Source organism: Telopea speciosissima, chromosome 3 (genome assembly GCF_018873765.1).
Source record: "Telopea speciosissima isolate NSW1024214 ecotype Mountain lineage chromosome 3, Tspe_v1, whole genome shotgun sequence".
In the NCBI taxonomy this organism is placed as follows: Eukaryota; Viridiplantae; Streptophyta; class Magnoliopsida; order Proteales; family Proteaceae; genus Telopea; species Telopea speciosissima.
This window is the reverse complement of record NC_057918.1, coordinates 19,198,857-19,215,842: the sequence shown is the minus strand read 5'-3', so window position 1 is coordinate 19,215,842 and position 16,986 is coordinate 19,198,857. Positions and strand designations below refer to the sequence as shown.

The following is a 16,986-nucleotide window of genomic DNA, read 5'->3' as shown; positions in this document are numbered from 1 at the left end:
ATCTAAAAATCGGGGAATCAGATCGGCTCATCCCAATTCCCACTGATCCGTAACGGACCAAAGTGGATCAGGCGGTTCAACCAATTCAACCAATAAAAGACGAATTTAGCTCGTCTCCAGGGAGCCCAGCACACCCAGGGTGCTGCCAGCCGTTGGGCTGTGCAGCACACATCCCTAGGCATGTGCCGAGATATATGCGACATAGCTCAGCCGATGGATGCCCCCTGGCAGCACCCTGATCGTTGGGCTCCCTGGAGACGATCTTGATCCATAAAAGACAACAATCAAGATGAACATGTGACCCTGTGCTTGCGATGGAGCTGTTTGGGAGAGGATTATTGAGAGGGATTTCCGGGCTGGTGCGTTTTGTAGAGTATGTGATAAAGGATCTAGGGATGGCTCTTGATGGAGTGGAAGAGAATGTGGTGGTGTTGCCTGGTGGTTGGTGCTACCTTGTCTAATAAGCAGTTCTACTTGAGTACGGTGGCTAATGGGGATGGCAAGCTTGGTCATTATGTTTTCAGGTCGCCAGATGCCATAGATAGTCAATTTCAGTTCAACAGCAAGAATGGTGGTCGCGTCGAAGGTGTAGTAGCTGTTAATGCTTTTCCTTTCGTTTTGTTCTTGCCCTACTATTGAAATAATGGAAGAAGAGGTTTAATTTAGCAAGGAAGGCAATTTGGTCAATATATGATATATTCTAATGTTTTTAGTCGTATAAGTTAACAGACAGAATGTACTTATTAATTATTTTTGGAAAGCAAGGGTGGTATGCAAAAATATCCAAAATTCGTGAGTGGATATGTGATTAAGCCTTATTTTAGGGGAGGAAAGTGCAAGTTTTTCATTTCTTTTTAAAAATTTCTGTTATGGGTTTCAGGAAAAAAAAAAATTAAAAAATTCAGTTCAAGATTAATAGTTTGAAAGCTCTCCTACCATAAAGATAACAATTAGATTTGATCTCTCAATATTCTGACATATAATTCCTATAAAGGCATCCATCACCAAAGAAGTGAAAAGATATGAAACCTATTATAATGAATTCTTGATGGATACTCAACTTTCATCTGAGCAGTTGCATGGAATATCGCAATAGCAACAAAAACTACCCATGAAAATATGGATCAAAGTTATATGTATAAGCGGCCATTTGAATTTGCACACAATAGTCTCACAAATATTATTCATAAAAGCTGAAGCATAAGTACAAATTATTGATTAGTTCCATGGATCTAAGCCGCCTTCTTGTTGTTGGCTCGTATCCGGGCTCTTCAAATGAAACAATTACGTCAAAGAATTAAAAATTACATGAAGAAGGATAATATACAAAATCACTGGATCCGAAACCAAATCCCCTCACTTGGTATATCTTGATGAACCATGAAAACAAGATAATATCCCGGAGGTGCCAGAACAAAAGAAGTTGGAGCCATCACAACCACTTCATACACTGAATTTGTCACCACCGCCGCATTCCCACCACCCAACACCAACAATCTTTGATTCATGGAGAATGCATGTGTAGTAAACGATGGAGCCACCATAGTTACCCACACCGCCTTTGTCGTCACTGCACCGGCCATCGAGAACCGTACTACCAGTCTTTGTCCATACTGTATATGAGTTTGTGATGCCGGAGCAATGATCCTTGGCCGGAACTTTGAAAACATATATTCCGGTGAAAATGCCTCTAAGGTCAAATCCGTCGGATATAAAACTCCGATGAATTTATAAACCACATGAGGATTGTTTCCTCCCACTAGAACTCGCCCATCACGTAGTAAGATTGCAGTGGAATGGTACAAACATGGAACGGTAGAAGGGTTTTGTACCTCAAAACGAGAACCCGGTGGAGCATCGGGTCGGTAAAGCACCGGTTTGAATACCGGATCTCGGCCAAGCTCCCACCCGGCAGTCCCCCTAGCTGCACCATTGATGATCAAGACATGACCGTTTGGGAGTAAAGTCATGTCTCCCATCACTCTTGGAAAGGGCATTATCTCCATGTACCAAGTCGGGTTTGGGTCAGTAATTCGGATCCTCCCACATGTACTCAAAGCTCCCATGAAATTCCCTGAATTGGCTTCAAGGTATGACCCACGTGGAGCTCCACCACAAATGAGTACCTCAGCTTGTTTTGTGTTCTTTAATGGGAGTAGAACTGAAGAACCAGAGCTTGGATAGCTTCAAGGATAGCCACCAGGCATCGTCGGAAAAGTTTTCACAATAGTATTTTTGGTGTAATCAAGTAAAATTGCTCGATTATTGGCGAAGATGAATAAGTTGCCATCAACATTGAGATGAACAAACGGGTAGAGATTATTTTCTTGGCCTAGGTCATTGGTTTGTACTAGAAAAGGTAAAGAGAATAACTCGTTAGTCGAGGAAGATTTTGGGTAGAACTCGTAATTGAATTCCTGACGACCACCAATCACAATGATCCGTCCATCCGGTAATATTTGATTGGTAGCGTACCAACGGCGTGCATTGAGTCCAAGATGAATTTCACTCCAATCACATGTACTACAAGGTTGGAAAATTCTGATGGCACGTTCCCCGTCGTTGAATCCACCGGTTTGGATTAGGTGGCCGTCTAGGGAGAGAGCGCCAGATGAGCACCATATATCGGTCAGAACTGTGAGGGGTCGTACAGAATTGGTCAGGACATCGTACTCAACAGAGTGAGCTGTGCAATCATGTTTGAGAGCTTGATCGTTGGGGTCGTTACGGCATTTGCCATTGGGCAAGTTGATATTGGAAGGGCCGAAGTCTGTGCGGTCGAAGATGATGACACGGTCGTTGTTGAGTAGTTGCATGTGCATAGCTGATATTCCAATGCTTGGCTTCAAGAGGTTCCATTCACCTCCTGGAGCTGCTTGGGTTATGGAATTTAGAAAAATGAATTGCCATGGAAAGAAGAAGAAGAAGAAGAAGGAAAGAGTGGTGGGTGATGGAGCCATCAAGGGTTGCTACTTTGGTTTTGTAATTTTTTTTCCAGTTGAATGTATTTGTTGCCCATTTATGTACTATTAGAAGTTGGGGCTGTCGATTTATATCTTTTGCTGGCTTCCTTTCATTATCAAGGGTCCTTTGCAAGTATTTATACGCTATAAATATGACAGATGTTGACCATAGAACGCACGTAAATGTTAGGACAGATGTTGGCAAAGTATATTCACGCCACCCGTATGTTCTTGTGAGCCAAATTATAAGTGACCTATCGATTTCACTAGTCATTGATCTCAATATTGTGTTGATATTGTATCGATGAAATGGTATAGCTAAGTGATCTTTATCCTCTCAATTTACTTGTTCGTACGTGACGTCAAGTACATTTAAGAGAGGGGCAAAAATGACTATCCTACCCTCTACCTGAACACGCTGCCCGGGGTGGGGTCCACCTCCCTCTAGATAGATGTACTTGACGTCAAGTACGAGCAGGCAAATTGAGAGGATAAAAATTCATAGATAAGGGGTGAAACGGATTTTTTTTTTTAAATCCAATTTTTATGAAAAATCAGGGGCAAATTTGTGCAATACGGCCAGCCTATACCATATAAGTATTGTATCAGTTTTGCAGGTGATCGATATTCAATCCAATACAGTTCACTGAAACCATGCTCTCTCTCTCTAAATTTCTCGAAGTGCTGTTTGAGGGCCGGTAGCCTTGTTCTTAAGTGCACACTATTTTCTTTCTCTTGACATAATGATTATGATAAGAAAATTAAATGAATTTATAAAAATAAAAGAAATTTTAAAATACCTCTTTAAAACCCTATTAATGGATATGGTTGCTTTTTTTTTTGGTAGGAATGGATATGGTTGCTTGATAGCAACAACGTTTGGAAAGATATCCTTTCTAACACGCATCTCACAGCTCATTGGAGAGGCTAACATGTGGAGGAGGATCCCGGTCCATGAAATTTATTATCTGCACCAAAACTTCAATCACAATACTCCCTTGGTAAAATTTTATTGTCACCCAAGTTGTAAGAACTTTTCTATTATCCAAGCTCGCAGCCAAAGAAATAGAATCTCAAAAGGTAGTTTAGAAAATACCTCATATAGAAGCAAATATTACACTGCACATAAAAAAAAAGAGTTTCAAATACTGTTTTACTGTTTTACCCCCTCCCCAAACAAAGACCACAGCACTTCGACGGAGACAGACCATCCTTCCTTTAGAGAGTTGGGCCTTATAATTTATATTGGTGGGATCCATTCCATTGAGAAATTATAAAGAGCAAGTTTACGTGACTTACTAGCTAGGTATTATAATTAACATTTAGGTCTTATAACCTCATGGAATAAATGTGGGGTTGCTGTAGTGTTAAATCAATTTAAAGCTTAATTAGGAAATTAAGAAGAAGAATGAAGGAAGGATAGATAACTGGGAAATATTAAACGTTATATAGCATAATTGTCACTTTATCAGGAATTAAAGATGGATAACTGGACAAAGACTCCCATGTTCGAATACCAAGTGAGCAAAGTTTCAGTCACTCATGGGTTGGGTTAAATAGATCTCTTACGCTATTGTTGCCGAGGGATAGAATCCTGTGCAGGGGAGAGATCAAAGGGACTCTTGAATAGAAGTTTGTGTTATGAATTTGGATAAAATTCATCATCAGAAGCTAGCTGTTAAGGAGAGGGTGTCTAAGTACCTATAAATTCTCCATATTCACATTTATATTTGATATGAAACTATTTTTTCCACCTTTTGCATGGAATCTCAACAATCTCCCCCTCCACGCAGGAGTTACTGAGATTTTCCGCATCTCTCCCTCCTCACGGGAGCATTTGAGATCACACCGGGGTCCCCATTGATATGCAAGTATCAACCTTCATAATGGAATGTGTTTTTTGTAGCAATGCCACCTCCATGAAGAAGTCGTTGTTTCTGTGGCTATGACGCGACCAACACAGAGCCAGCCAAACATCCCTTACGGAATCATGGAATGGAATACAAAAGGGTATGGTGATGGTTGTGGACCATGACCACACGAAGTATGACTACGGCCAATGTGATGAAACTTCACAACAATATACTACAACAATGGCTCACCTCCATTGTCAATGGTGGTGGTAGACGAGGTGAGGGAGTATAGGGAAGGGAAACTGTGTAGGTGGTGAATGGGAGAGGGGAGGAAGATGAAAGTGAGGTAAGGAGAAACATTGTTTTGTGTAGTTTTGTAAACCAAAACCTGATTTTGTATATTTTTGTTAGAAAAAAAGAACTCTATTCGGGAGAGTGGCATATGTCAGCACTCCTATGACTTTATTTCTCTCCTTCCTATATGAAAAGGCACCTCTGCCCCCTTTTTTGAAGACGATAAAGATAAACTCATGGGAATGTGGCTTACACTACTATTTTTTGTTGTTAATTGAGAACCTATTGGAGGGAATGCATCCACGACATCCACCCCATGTAACTGAGATTGTACTGTGTGCTGTCCTCTTTCCTTTTATTTTCATTTTTCATTTTTCATTTATCACTTTTTTTTTATCTCATTTCTTCATTCCTCTTAAAAAACATGGAATGGGATAGTTCTGTAAGGAAAACCTAGAAATAGGTAATCGTGTAATTTTACCATTTTCGTACGTTCTGGAGACTTTCCAGTAGCTTCAACCGGTTAACGGTTAAGCGTTTACTTTTTTCTTAAGTCAGTTAGAATTTCCTAAAACAACCAAACGTGCGTGGAGCAGCGAAGGTCCCAGAGAGAGAGAAAGAGAGAGAGAGAGAGAGAAATCCGAAAGGAGATGGCTTCTTCTATCCTCGCAGAGGTAGCAGCGAAGGTCGGCCCAGCCATACGACGACAAGCCCTCACCCTAACGGACACCGCAGCCTCTAGATTACGCCAGCTGCTACAACAGCGTCAGCGCCCATTCCTCAAGCTTGGTGTCAAGGCTCGTGGTTGCAACGGCTTATCCTACACCCTCAATTATGCAGGTTCCAATCTCTCTCAATCAATATCACGATCACAGACATAAGTTCTGTTTAATTTTGGGATTTTCAATTTTTTGGCATCAAATGTTTCATTCCCATCAAGCCAGCCAGATGGATGCACCGAGTTTATCTTAATTTATTTCCGGTATTTGTTTGAATATGTCGACTTCAAATTGTTTTTCTTTGTTGTACGAGAGTGTTTAGGGTTCTTTTGTTACCTTTAGATTCCTGGTTCTTGGGTTGTTAGCTTTATTTTGAATTGATTGTCTAGTTCTTATAGGTGGGATAGTTTTTGGGTTCAGATTCAAAGTTAGGGCACATGTGGTTTCCCGGGCTGCATATATGTTAATGTCGTGGAATGAAATGTTTTTTTTTTTTCAAATGTTTTGAATTTTTTAATTTTAAGCACATAGTTCATTATCATCTAAATGGGATCATGACCAAGATGTTAATTAAATTGGGCAAAAAAAGAATCATTTCTTCCTGTATCATAATTTGGGATAACTTCGTTTGGGGCCAGTACTTAATGCACAAACACTCACACTAGGCCAAAATGAAGTCATTTCATTCACTGTAGGTTGGAAATCTTGATAATAGTTGTGATTGCTTTAAGTACTTAAAATATTCAACTCAACTCAACAAATCCTTATCCCAACTAAAGAATGTAAGGTTATACCAAGGGAGAACCTAACTACACAACATAGATTAATGGTCATACATATGTGTTTTAAAATGCTGAATCGTAAGAAATGTGAGATTATTTGCCATGGGATAAGATGGTGGAACTTAAAGGAGAAAACCTGTAGTCATTTACTGATAAATTAGTAAAACAGGGAAGGTCAAACTTTGATGGAGACACTAATATGATATGGAACGAGATGACTACTTATTTTAAGAATATAACTAAAGAAGTTCTAGAGAATCTAAAGGAAAATGACATTCATTTAGGGAAACTTGGTGCTGGGATGATGAAGTTCAAGCAGCCATTAAGGGTAAGAAATCTAGTTTTAAACTTGGCATTGGACTAAGGATGAGAAGGATTTAAAAAGATATAAATTTGCTATAAATGAAGCTAAAAAGATAGTAGGGGAAGCAAGGACTAAGAAACATGAGGATCTCTATACAATTTGAGCTCAAAGGAAGGGGAAAAAGATATCTATAAACTAGCTAAAACGAGGGAAATGAAGAGTAGAGATTTCAAGCATATTAGGTGCATTAAAAGTGAAGATGATAAAGTATTAATAAGTGATGAGGATATTAAAGAGAGATGGAAATACTATTTCTACAACTTACTAAATGAAAACATTGCAAGTAATAATGCTTTATAAGGTTGTAATAACCATCAGGAAACCACAAATCTTAGATATATACGAAAAATTAGGGTGTCTAAACTTTAAAGTAAAGGAAGCTTTAAAGAACATGAGAATAGGTAAATCAATAGGTCCAAATGGTATTCAAATAGAGGTGTGGAAGACCTTATGAATTTGTGGAATAACTTAGCTGACTAAGTTGTTTAATAAGATTACAAGCACAAGAAAAAATGCTAGATGAATGGAGGAGAAGCATTGTAGTTCTGATTTATAAAAATAAAGATGATATTCAAAGCTATCCTGTAATTACTAAAGAGGAATGAAACTTATGAGTCATACTATGAAATTATGGGAGGGAGTAATTGAAAACCTGCTTGAGACAAGAAACTAATATTTCGGATAACTAATTTGTTTTTATGCCAAGAACAACCACATAAGCTATTTATTTGCTTAGGAGACTAATGGAAAGATTTAGAGAATGTAAGAAAGCTCTCCATAAGGTTTTTATCGACTTAGAAAAAGCTGATAGTAGAGTCCCTAGAGGGTTAATTTGGCATGTATTAGAGAAAAGTGTTTCTAGTAAAAATGTGGACATAGTTAAAGATATGTATAATGGTGTAGTGACTAGTGTAAGAACTGTGGGTATGGGGCAGGGTAGTGGATTCCCAATTACAATTGGATTACGTCATTGATCAGCTTTAAGCCTATATTTGTTTGCGCTAATCATAGATGAGCTCACTAGAGACATTCAAGATCAAGTCCCTTGTTGTATGCTTTTTGCTGATGATATTGTTTCGGTGGACGAAGCAAACGTAGGGATAATGCAAAGTTAGAATTATGGAAATCAACCTTGGAATCAAAAGATTTTATGATGAGTAGAACTAAAACAGAGTATATAGTGTGCAACTTTAGTAACAATAGGACTGAACAGGAGGTGGTGAAAATTGATGCCACGGAGATGCCACAAAGTGAAAATTTTAGGGACCTAGGTTCAATCATAAATAAAGAAGGAGATATAGAGGATGATGTTGCACAAAGAATTAGAATAGAGTGGATGAAGTGGAGGGGTGCGTCCAGAGTGTTATGTGATGACGTATTCCTTTAAAACTAAAGAGAATTTTATAGGACAGTTATATGACCAACAATGATGTATAGAGTTGAATGTTGGGTAGTGAAAAAACATATAAACAAACTTAGTGTAGCTGAAATGAGGATGCTGAGATGGTTGAATGGTAAAACTAAAAAAAGGTAAAAGGAGTAAACAAATTACAGCTAATTTAGGAGTAGCTCTGATGCATGATAAGTTGTGCGAAAATCGTTTGAGGTGGCATGGACATGTGCAACGGTGGCCTTTGAATGTTCCCGTAGGGAGGGGTGATTTGATTCCAGATTGAAAGAGGTGAAGAGCTATGGAGCTGAATGTTGGGTAGTGAAAATACATATAGACAAACTTAGTGGAGTTGAAATGAGGATGCTGAGATGGATGAATGGTAAAACTAAAAAAACTAAAAGGAGGAGTAAACAAATTATAGCTAATTTAGCAGTAGCTTTGATGCATGATAATTTGTGCGAAAGTCGTTTGAGGTGGCATGGACATGTGCAACGGTGACCTTTGAATGCTCCAGTACGGAGGGGTGATTTGATTCCAGATTGAAAGAGCTAAAAGAGCTAAAGAGCTGTTCTGGAAACAGCCTCTCCTGCGAAAGCAGGGTTAAGGCTGCGTACATTATGACCGTACCCAGACCCTGCAGTGGTGGAAGCCTCGTGCACTGGGTACACCCTTTATTGAAAGAGCTAAGAGAGCCAGGGGTAGGCCTAAATTGACTCTAGGAGAAGTGGTGAGGAAAGACATGCATAGTCGAGGAGTGGTAACAAATATGGCTTTGAATAGAGCTGATTGGATAAAAAGGATCCATGTAACTAACTGATTTAGTTGGGATAAGGCTGAGTTGAGCTGTATGCTCCTTAATAAATCCAGTTATTCTTGAAAAAAAAAAGATTGAAACCTAACCAATTATCAAACCAGGATCGAGTCAATAACAATAAGTACTTAATAAGTAAATAACAAATCAGCTAATACAAGTAGAGCTAGTACTTTATTCTAAGCAAGCAATAACTAAACCTTTTCATGTCATAATTACCAAATAAAATATCTATCAACAATTTCATTAAGTTATGGGAACAGAGCATGGTTCTGTTCGTTTGGGCAGAGCCTCCCTTGAAGTACTGGCGACAGAAACAGAGCATAGTTCTGTTCATTTGGACAGAGCCCCTGATGCAGGGAGGGAACAAAAGACTCAAAATAATCTGCGGGTATTTGGCCCAAGTAAAGTTGCTAGGGCCCTGGTTAATTAGGCAATGGAAAGTAGCATTGAATTCTGGAAATTTTAGAAATCACAATTAGGGCTACACAGAGAAATTTCTATACCTTGCAACCACTAATGCAGATTGGGCTAAAATTCTGGTGGAGACAACAACATGGTGAACTTTACCAACCGTTTCTGGTTTTTCTGATTTCTCGAGCCTGCATGTGCAGCCTACTGGTCCAGATTGAGTTGTGGTCAAGTATTTCAGAACAGAGATATTTGGAAGAGATAAAATAACAAAAGGGAAATTAAGACTGAAAAGAAAGGTGCTAAATCACCGAACTGACTATGGATTAAAGGCTAAAAGAAAGATAGGAGGAATGATAGTTGCAAAAACAGGGAATAGAAACCAGAAAGCAGAGTATGAGTGAGAGTGAAAGGAAGAAAAAGAAACAGGTTAGCAGTGGAAATTTAACAGGAAGTTGCACAGAAGAAGAACATGAGAATATAGGAAAGGCTAAGAAGAATTTGGTAGAGAATAGAGGAGATCAGGAGGATACCTGAAGACACAACTGAAATTTTCATAATAGCCACAAACCACTAAAAAAAAACTCAACTTTTATTCTATTTGCCAGAGGGCATGTATATATGAACTCATATAGAACTCTAAAATCTCAATCCCACTGTCTAGAACTTGCCTCATCCTAGTACAACTCAAAAACTACTTATTAATCATAGAGTGAAAAGAGCATAGCTGAAATCTAAATTGACTAGGAAAATCATAACTCTAATATCCTAATGAAACTATGACCAAACAACCAATTTGAGTTTCAAATTCCTGATGCTACTGAGGAAAAGACAAATCCATCCAGATACAATTTTTCTAACCTTCCAGGGACAGTTGCTACATAAGTACTGACGTGGACGCCATCTTTCCTGAAAAGATAAAGGGCCTCCAGTCTCTAAATACCTGACCAGCTGGAATATTTTTTAAGGATTTTTCCACCAGTGCCTAGTTTGTGACCCTGTTCTTGATTTTATTAATTTCCATGTGAACATCAGCAAATTGTTAATAGTTCACCATGTATGTCAAGGCATGCCTATGGTACTCTGATCACTACTGTGCAATCTCCCATAGCATGCCTATGGTACTCTGATCACTACTGTGCAATCTCCCATAGTCCTGGATTTTCAAAGCTCTACTTTGCCACTTGGAAAACTACATTTGGGCTGAAACTTGACATGTGAGTAGGAGACCCAGGGGTCTTACCTGTCCAAAAAATATGGCCCGTATCTGACATGCCACATGGGAGTGTTTTGGGGCAACCAGATATGCTTATATATATATATATATATATTCATTGTTTGTAAGGCCACTTAAATCATATTGACCTCATAAATATTATATTGTATGAACTACTTCGAATAACATGGCCATGCCACCTCAAACGACTTTCTCGTAGCTTATCATGTATCAGAGTTACTCCCAAATCAGCTCTAATATGATCATTCCTTACTTTATACTAAGAAGGATAAAATAAGGAATGATCATATTAGAGCAGATTTGGGAGTAGCTCCAATACATGATAAGCTATGAAGAAAGTCACCTGAGATGGCCACGTTCAACTGAGGCCTTTGGATGCCCTAGTACGGAGGAGTGATTTGATTCAAATTGAAAGAACTAAAAGAGTCAGGGGCAGACCTAAAATGACCTTACGAGAAGTGGTGAGGAAAGACGTGCATAGTTTAGGCCTTGTATCAAGTATGACCTTGAATAGAGCTGACTGGAGGGCAAGGATCCATGTAGCCGACCCCATTTAGTTGGGATAAGGCTGAGTTGTTTGTTGTAGTTGTTGTTGAACTACTTTGAACAACATGTTAAGGGGGGGGGGGGCATTCTTTAATATTGTCAACATCGTGGGGATAGTGGTGGCGATTCATTTTGTTCACCTTATCCTTAACTACATGCTATACCTTCCTTAATGAAATTTTTGTTTTTCAGTGAGAACAACTGGCCCCATTGCCTCCTGCCTATGGATTCATCCTCATTTCTTAGACACGAAAGAAGGGGGGGGGGGATTCACTTATGTGGCTGTCTTTATCATATTGTTGTAATTATTCCAAAGGAAATTTAGGAAATTTGTTTTTGATAATGTTTTCTTTATTACTCGTAATTTCATAAGCTGGTTCCAATCTAAGTGGTACATGATGCAGGGTCTCTGGGTATTTGGAACAGTTTTTCTCTCTCCCCCAGATTTTGATGTCTTGAAGTTTTGAGATTATATTTACTCCTTCAATAATGGGTTCTATATTTTGGTGTGCTTCCAGTTCCTTTAAATTATTTCTATCAATGAATGCCGAGACAAAAAGTTATATCTATACTGAAGGCAGAATTGGCATTGTTTGGATGATTAGGTCTATTACGTAAAACCTAACATTCCTCCCTGTAAGAAGCAGTAATCTAGTCTGTCTTCTCAGTAATGCCAAATTTGACCAAAAAGGATTGATATTTTGCCACCTTACCCTTTGATCTAATATAGTTCCGAATAACGAAAAAGTTGTCTAGCAGAGCTGACTGTGCATATAAGTATTAAATGTAAATAAATGCAGTATGGAGAGCAATTCAACCTTAATTATGCTACAGTTGATACAATTATAGAATGTTATTGGAAGTTAAAATAAGTAGAAGAGAGCAATGGACTTCCAGATTCATACTGCTGATTTTTGCAGTAGTCCTTTTACTAGTTTCCCTCTAGGTGATCCAACTGATGCTGCTGGTTTGGCTGTATGAATGTCAATCAGGGAATAGAAAGGCTACAATAGTTTGTGAGCAAGGCCTGTCATATATCTGATTGTTAATATCTCAATACCTTCAATTATGCAGATGAAAAAGGGAAGTTCGATGAATTGGTTGAGGAGAAAGGAGTCAAGATATTGATTGATCCAAAGGCACTCATGCATGTCATTGGGACCAAAATGGATTTTGTAGATGACAAAATCAAGTAAGCAGTCCATTACTTTTTTATCAGCCAATAGACTTTTTCTTCTGCAATGATTTTAATACATCACCTTTACAATAAACAGTAGACAGTTACATATGCCCATTTAGAGGATGCTATTTCGCAGAGGGCGGGCCTTGGTGCAACGGTAAAGGTTGCTCCATTGTGACCAAGTGGTCACAGGTTCGAGTCTGGAAACAGCCTCTCTGCGAAAGCAGGGGTAAGGCTGCGTACATTATGACCCCAGACCCCGCAGTGGTGGGAGCCTTGTGCACTGGGTACACCCTTTTTTTATTTTGCCTGTGTATACTTTTATAATTCCATGGACTCCTCCCAAAATTTTCCATTTTAAAATTTTTTTTTTGGTCACAGGTCTGAGTTTATATTTATCAATCCGAACTCTAAAGGGCAATGTGGGTGTGGAGAATCCTTTATGACTACTAACAGTACTGAAGCTACCAAGAGGGGTGGTGTTTAATGGCAGTTTAAGTTATGAAGCTCTGATTAAGTTTTGAGCACCATTGGTTCATCTAGTAAGAACTCTATGGGAGGGCCAAAAGGATCATGAGCTGAAGCATCATTGTGATTGGTTTTTGTGCACCTACTAAAGCTGAGTTCTACAATAATTCTTTATTCTTCTCATTGGTTAACAAAAAGAAAAATGTCCTTATAACATATCAAAAAGCTGTACTGAGTCGAGTAGTTGTGTTTTTTTATGCCTTTATCTTCCTCTTTCTAACATGTACAATTATTTTACAAATCTGTATGATTAATAGAATTGGAAAGATACTAGGAACCTAAATGATGGTTGCAGAGATGGATGTGGAATAGTAAAATGACTGGCCAAAGCTTGCAGTCCAAAACTGGATTCTTTTTTGTTCTAATCTCCTATGAGCCGAATAAGCTAGTGCATGTCTCCTTAAGTAGCATGCAATCAAACTTCGGCGGTCTCGTCTTACTTTTGTGTCTCTACTTTCTGTCCTTTGGCCTTTTGAATGTTTCTCCTGTTTGATTGGTTTCTCCATGGATTGTTTCTCTTCTGGCAATCTCCCTTCTCCATAGCTGCCTGTGGATGACGGCTCAGGTGGATCATCAATAAAAATGGAGGAACATGGTGGTCTGTCATGTGGTCCTCAACTAATCGAGATAGATAATTGTTCACGTCGTCCTGGTTGCTTCATTTGGTGCGGTGTAGCTTTAATGTGATGGTTTCTCAAGCTTCTGAGAGTGGTATTAGGTGTCTACTGGTTTGCAGTTCAAGCTTTCGTCTTCTACCTTTCAACTTTTCATGCTACGAATCTCAGTCGAGGGTTAAGTGCTAGTTTCCATGTCTATGTGATAGGGTTTCCAAAGCCAAATAAAGACGAGCTTAACAGATTCTTTTCAGCTATTTGGGAACCTTTGGAGGCAGTGTGCCTCTGTTGATATGATCATGGAAGTTTCCATTTTCAATCAAGGGAAGCTAGAGACAAAGTTCATACAGATTCTTCGTGGTGGTTTGAAATTTGTATACTTCATTTGTTTTTGGGAAAATTACACCCCTTCCCCTATGTTTTCAATAATTACACAAACCTCTCCTACAGTTTATAATATGTTACAAACAAACCCAGGCCCCAACTCCTTTAATCCCCAAAATATCCTTGTATGATGTAAGATTACTTTTTTACCCTGCCATGCCATTGAGGAGCCCCATTCCCCCCCCCCCCCCAACAGCCCCTTAATCCCTCATTTTCTCCCTTTGATTTAAATTTTAATGGTGATTAAGGGTTTATGTCCCTTTCTGGTTGGTCCTTTGGGGCTCCTGTGCCTCTTGCTAGCAACCAGGCGGAAGCTCATAGGTTCTAGAAGATGCCGAGGGTTTTGCTTTGCTTTGATTCTCTTCTTAATCATACTTTCGAAGTGTCTTTTTAAATGGAAAAAATTCGAAACTCCATGTGACTGGAGCCGTTCATGGCTTTGAATCTGGCATAATATTTCATGGTGACCACAATCTCTGCAACTAATTTGATTATAATACAGGATGATTAGCTGAAAGATTTCAAAATTTTGAATTTAATTAATCCAATCGGACAGGGTAATATATGAATATTTAAGTGTTTCCCACGTGATAGATGTTGATAGATGATGATATTTGTCTTTAGTTTATATAAATACACTTGGAATCACTCACATGGAAGAGTCATTTATGGAAACAAAAATCCACATGTCATCACTTAACTGTGCTTCAAGTAGGGGTCTCAGTGACCTTCTTGTGTTCTCTCTTCCGTTTTCCATTTCTTTTCTCTCTACTGTTCGCAACTCCTCGAATAGGAGCAGAAGAAGAAAAGTAAAAACCAGAGAGAAGTGGGAAGTAGAATAATAGTAGTAGTAGTGGAATGTAATGATGATGATGATGGTGGTGGAGAAGGGAGCAGCAGGTGGCGATGGCGGTGGGGTAGGAGATGATATGGGAGAAGGGATGCGATGCAACGACCATCCCTACAGAAACAACCCTGGTGGGATCTGTGCCTTTTGTCTGCAAGAAAAACTTGGTAAGCTTATCTCCTCTTCTAAATCCATCCCTTCCTTCCCTTCCTCTTCTTCTTCGTCGCCTTCGTACAGGTCTGAGGGTGGTGGTGGTCTCGGTAGTTCCTCTTCTGTCTCCTTCTTAGTTCCTCATTCATCATCTTTCACTACCACCACTACCATCAACAGCATCAACATCAACACCAACAACAACAATAATGATTACTCTGGTTCTCATCATTTGAGGCGAGCAAGGATGACTCCTTTTCTCCCACACCAGAATGATAAAGCCAAGAAGGTTGTGATGGCTAGCTCTGATGCAAATCTGGTACTCGAAAGAAGCAAATCATCCTCTGTTACGAGGCGGCAGTACTTTGATGCCAACGAATACAGTCCAAGGAAGAAAAAATTCTGGTCCTTCTTTAACCTGTCCACCAGAAGACGAAGCAACAGAGATGGTGAATCCACCACCACCACTACCACCCAATCAGCAACATCGGCAGTAGCAGTAGCAGCACCAGCAGGAAGGGACAAGGGGGTGGAGTCTTCGTCGACGATGAGAGGGGAATATGTGGACGATGACGAGAGCCCTAACAGCAGCCACACCTCGTCTTCATCGTTTGGCCGCAAGGTTGCCAGATCTAGATCCGTGGGGTGTGGTAGCAGGAGCTTCTCCGGTGACTTCCTGGAGAGAATCTCGACTGGATTCGGTGACTGTACTCTGAGGAGGGTGGAATCGCAGAGGGAAACCAAACCCAAAAGCGTCCTTCATCATCATCGAAGCACACCAGCTGCGAATGCTGCCGACGAAGCTCAGCGTATTAAGGAGAGAGTCAAATGCGGTGGTATCTTCGGAGGATTCTCAACTTCTTATTGGCAGCAATCTTCATCGGCAGCAGTGGTAGTAGCAGCAGCGACACCTCACAGTCGAAATAAGAGCTGGGGTTGGGCTTTTGCCAGCCCCATGAGAGCTTTCACCAGACCTTCTTCTTCTACTAAAGCCGACGACAAAGACGGTAGTAGAAGAGACGTGCAGGTTACGCCGAGCAAAGATTCCACAACCACCACCACCAGCGGCGCCACCAGTGAAACCACTCCAAACCTTGCCGCCATTCCTTCACTGTTGACTGTACGGGTCTAAACAAACCGGTTGTACACCATTCCTACCCTTTTTTTCCCATTTCATTTTCTCTGCAACAAATACAAATTCTTGTTTGTTTGATCGTTAGTTCATCTTCTTCTTCTTATCAAAATTTACTGAAAATTTACCAGATTTCGATCTTGATTAACCCCATTATTCATATACCGAGTTGGTTTTTGAGTTTTCCCATTAAATTAAAGTTTTTGTGCTTCATACGGTATGACACTTGTCAGTGTTGCCACAACGTACGCTGCCATAGTTCTGCTCTCTCTCTGCAAAGCCCCCACCAACCAGTGAGGTAGTGATGAGTCCTATCTCCCTCACGTTAGCCTCCATTTGTCCTTATCCTGTGAAGCATTGTGGAATCTCTCTCTCTCTCTCTGATATGTATTTAATAAAATTATAAATTTAATGCCGCTTTCGTTTGTGCTCTATGCTCTACTCTTTATTGCATTGACTGAATTGTCTGTATCTATCTGTATTTTATAGCTTGAAACTGCAGCACTAGTAACCCACCTATCCAGCTGTCCTTCTCGCTTCTTTTTAGATTTTTTCCTTGGAAAGATGATATTCTCTATAATAGAATAACTGTGTTAATGGTAGAGCAATGGGTGATTTAAAGATTGAAAATGTTTGTTAGTGTTTGATATAGTAATGGGTTTGAACGGACTATGAGCCATGTGCCTTACTGTGCCATGTTTCTTGGCGAGTTCTACCTACCAAACTACAAAGCATTAACATCCAAACACACAGGCATGAATGAATGAATGATCTCGTC

The 16,986-nt window shown here is 39.6% G+C and overlaps 2 protein-coding genes and 1 pseudogene across 2 annotated transcripts; 2 read left to right on the top strand and 1 right to left on the bottom strand.

The window, feature by feature from the left end:
* Positions 1-1,227: 1,227 nt before the first annotated feature.
* On the bottom strand, positions 1,228-2,964 carry LOC122653838 (annotated as a pseudogene).
* A 2,740-nt stretch (positions 2,965-5,704) lies between these two features.
* Positions 5,705-13,419, top strand: LOC122653732 (iron-sulfur assembly protein IscA-like 1, mitochondrial). Its single transcript, XM_043847671.1, has 3 exons — positions 5,705-5,950; positions 12,448-12,565; positions 12,935-13,419. Exons 1-3 carry the CDS (start codon positions 5,761-5,763, stop codon positions 13,038-13,040), a joined length of 414 nt encoding a protein of 137 aa, XP_043703606.1. The 5' UTR covers positions 5,705-5,760; the 3' UTR covers positions 13,041-13,419.
* A 1,518-nt stretch (positions 13,420-14,937) lies between these two features.
* LOC122654934 (uncharacterized serine-rich protein C215.13-like) lies at positions 14,938-16,208 on the top strand. The gene has a single exon (XM_043849190.1). The coding sequence runs from the start codon at positions 14,943-14,945 to the stop codon at positions 16,206-16,208; it is 1,266 nt and encodes a 421-aa protein (XP_043705125.1). The 5' UTR covers positions 14,938-14,942.
* Positions 16,209-16,986: the final 778 nt, after the last annotated feature.

Bases quoted from the DNA above. Each gene is read 5' to 3' on its own strand.
- LOC122654934 (XM_043849190.1), top strand. From the start codon at position 14,943: ATGATGATGATGATGGTGGTGGAGAAGGGAGCAGCAGGTGGCGATGGC.
- LOC122653732 (XM_043847671.1), top strand. From the start codon at position 5,761: ATGGCTTCTTCTATCCTCGCAGAGGTAGCAGCGAAGGTCGGCCCAGCC. The intron at 5,951-12,447 runs GTTCCAATCTCT...TCAATTATGCAG, and splicing joins CTACACCCTCAATTATGCAG to ATGAAAAAGGGAAGTTCGAT. The intron at 12,566-12,934 runs GTAAGCAGTCCA...TTTTGGTCACAG, and splicing joins TTTGTAGATGACAAAATCAA to GTCTGAGTTTATATTTATCA.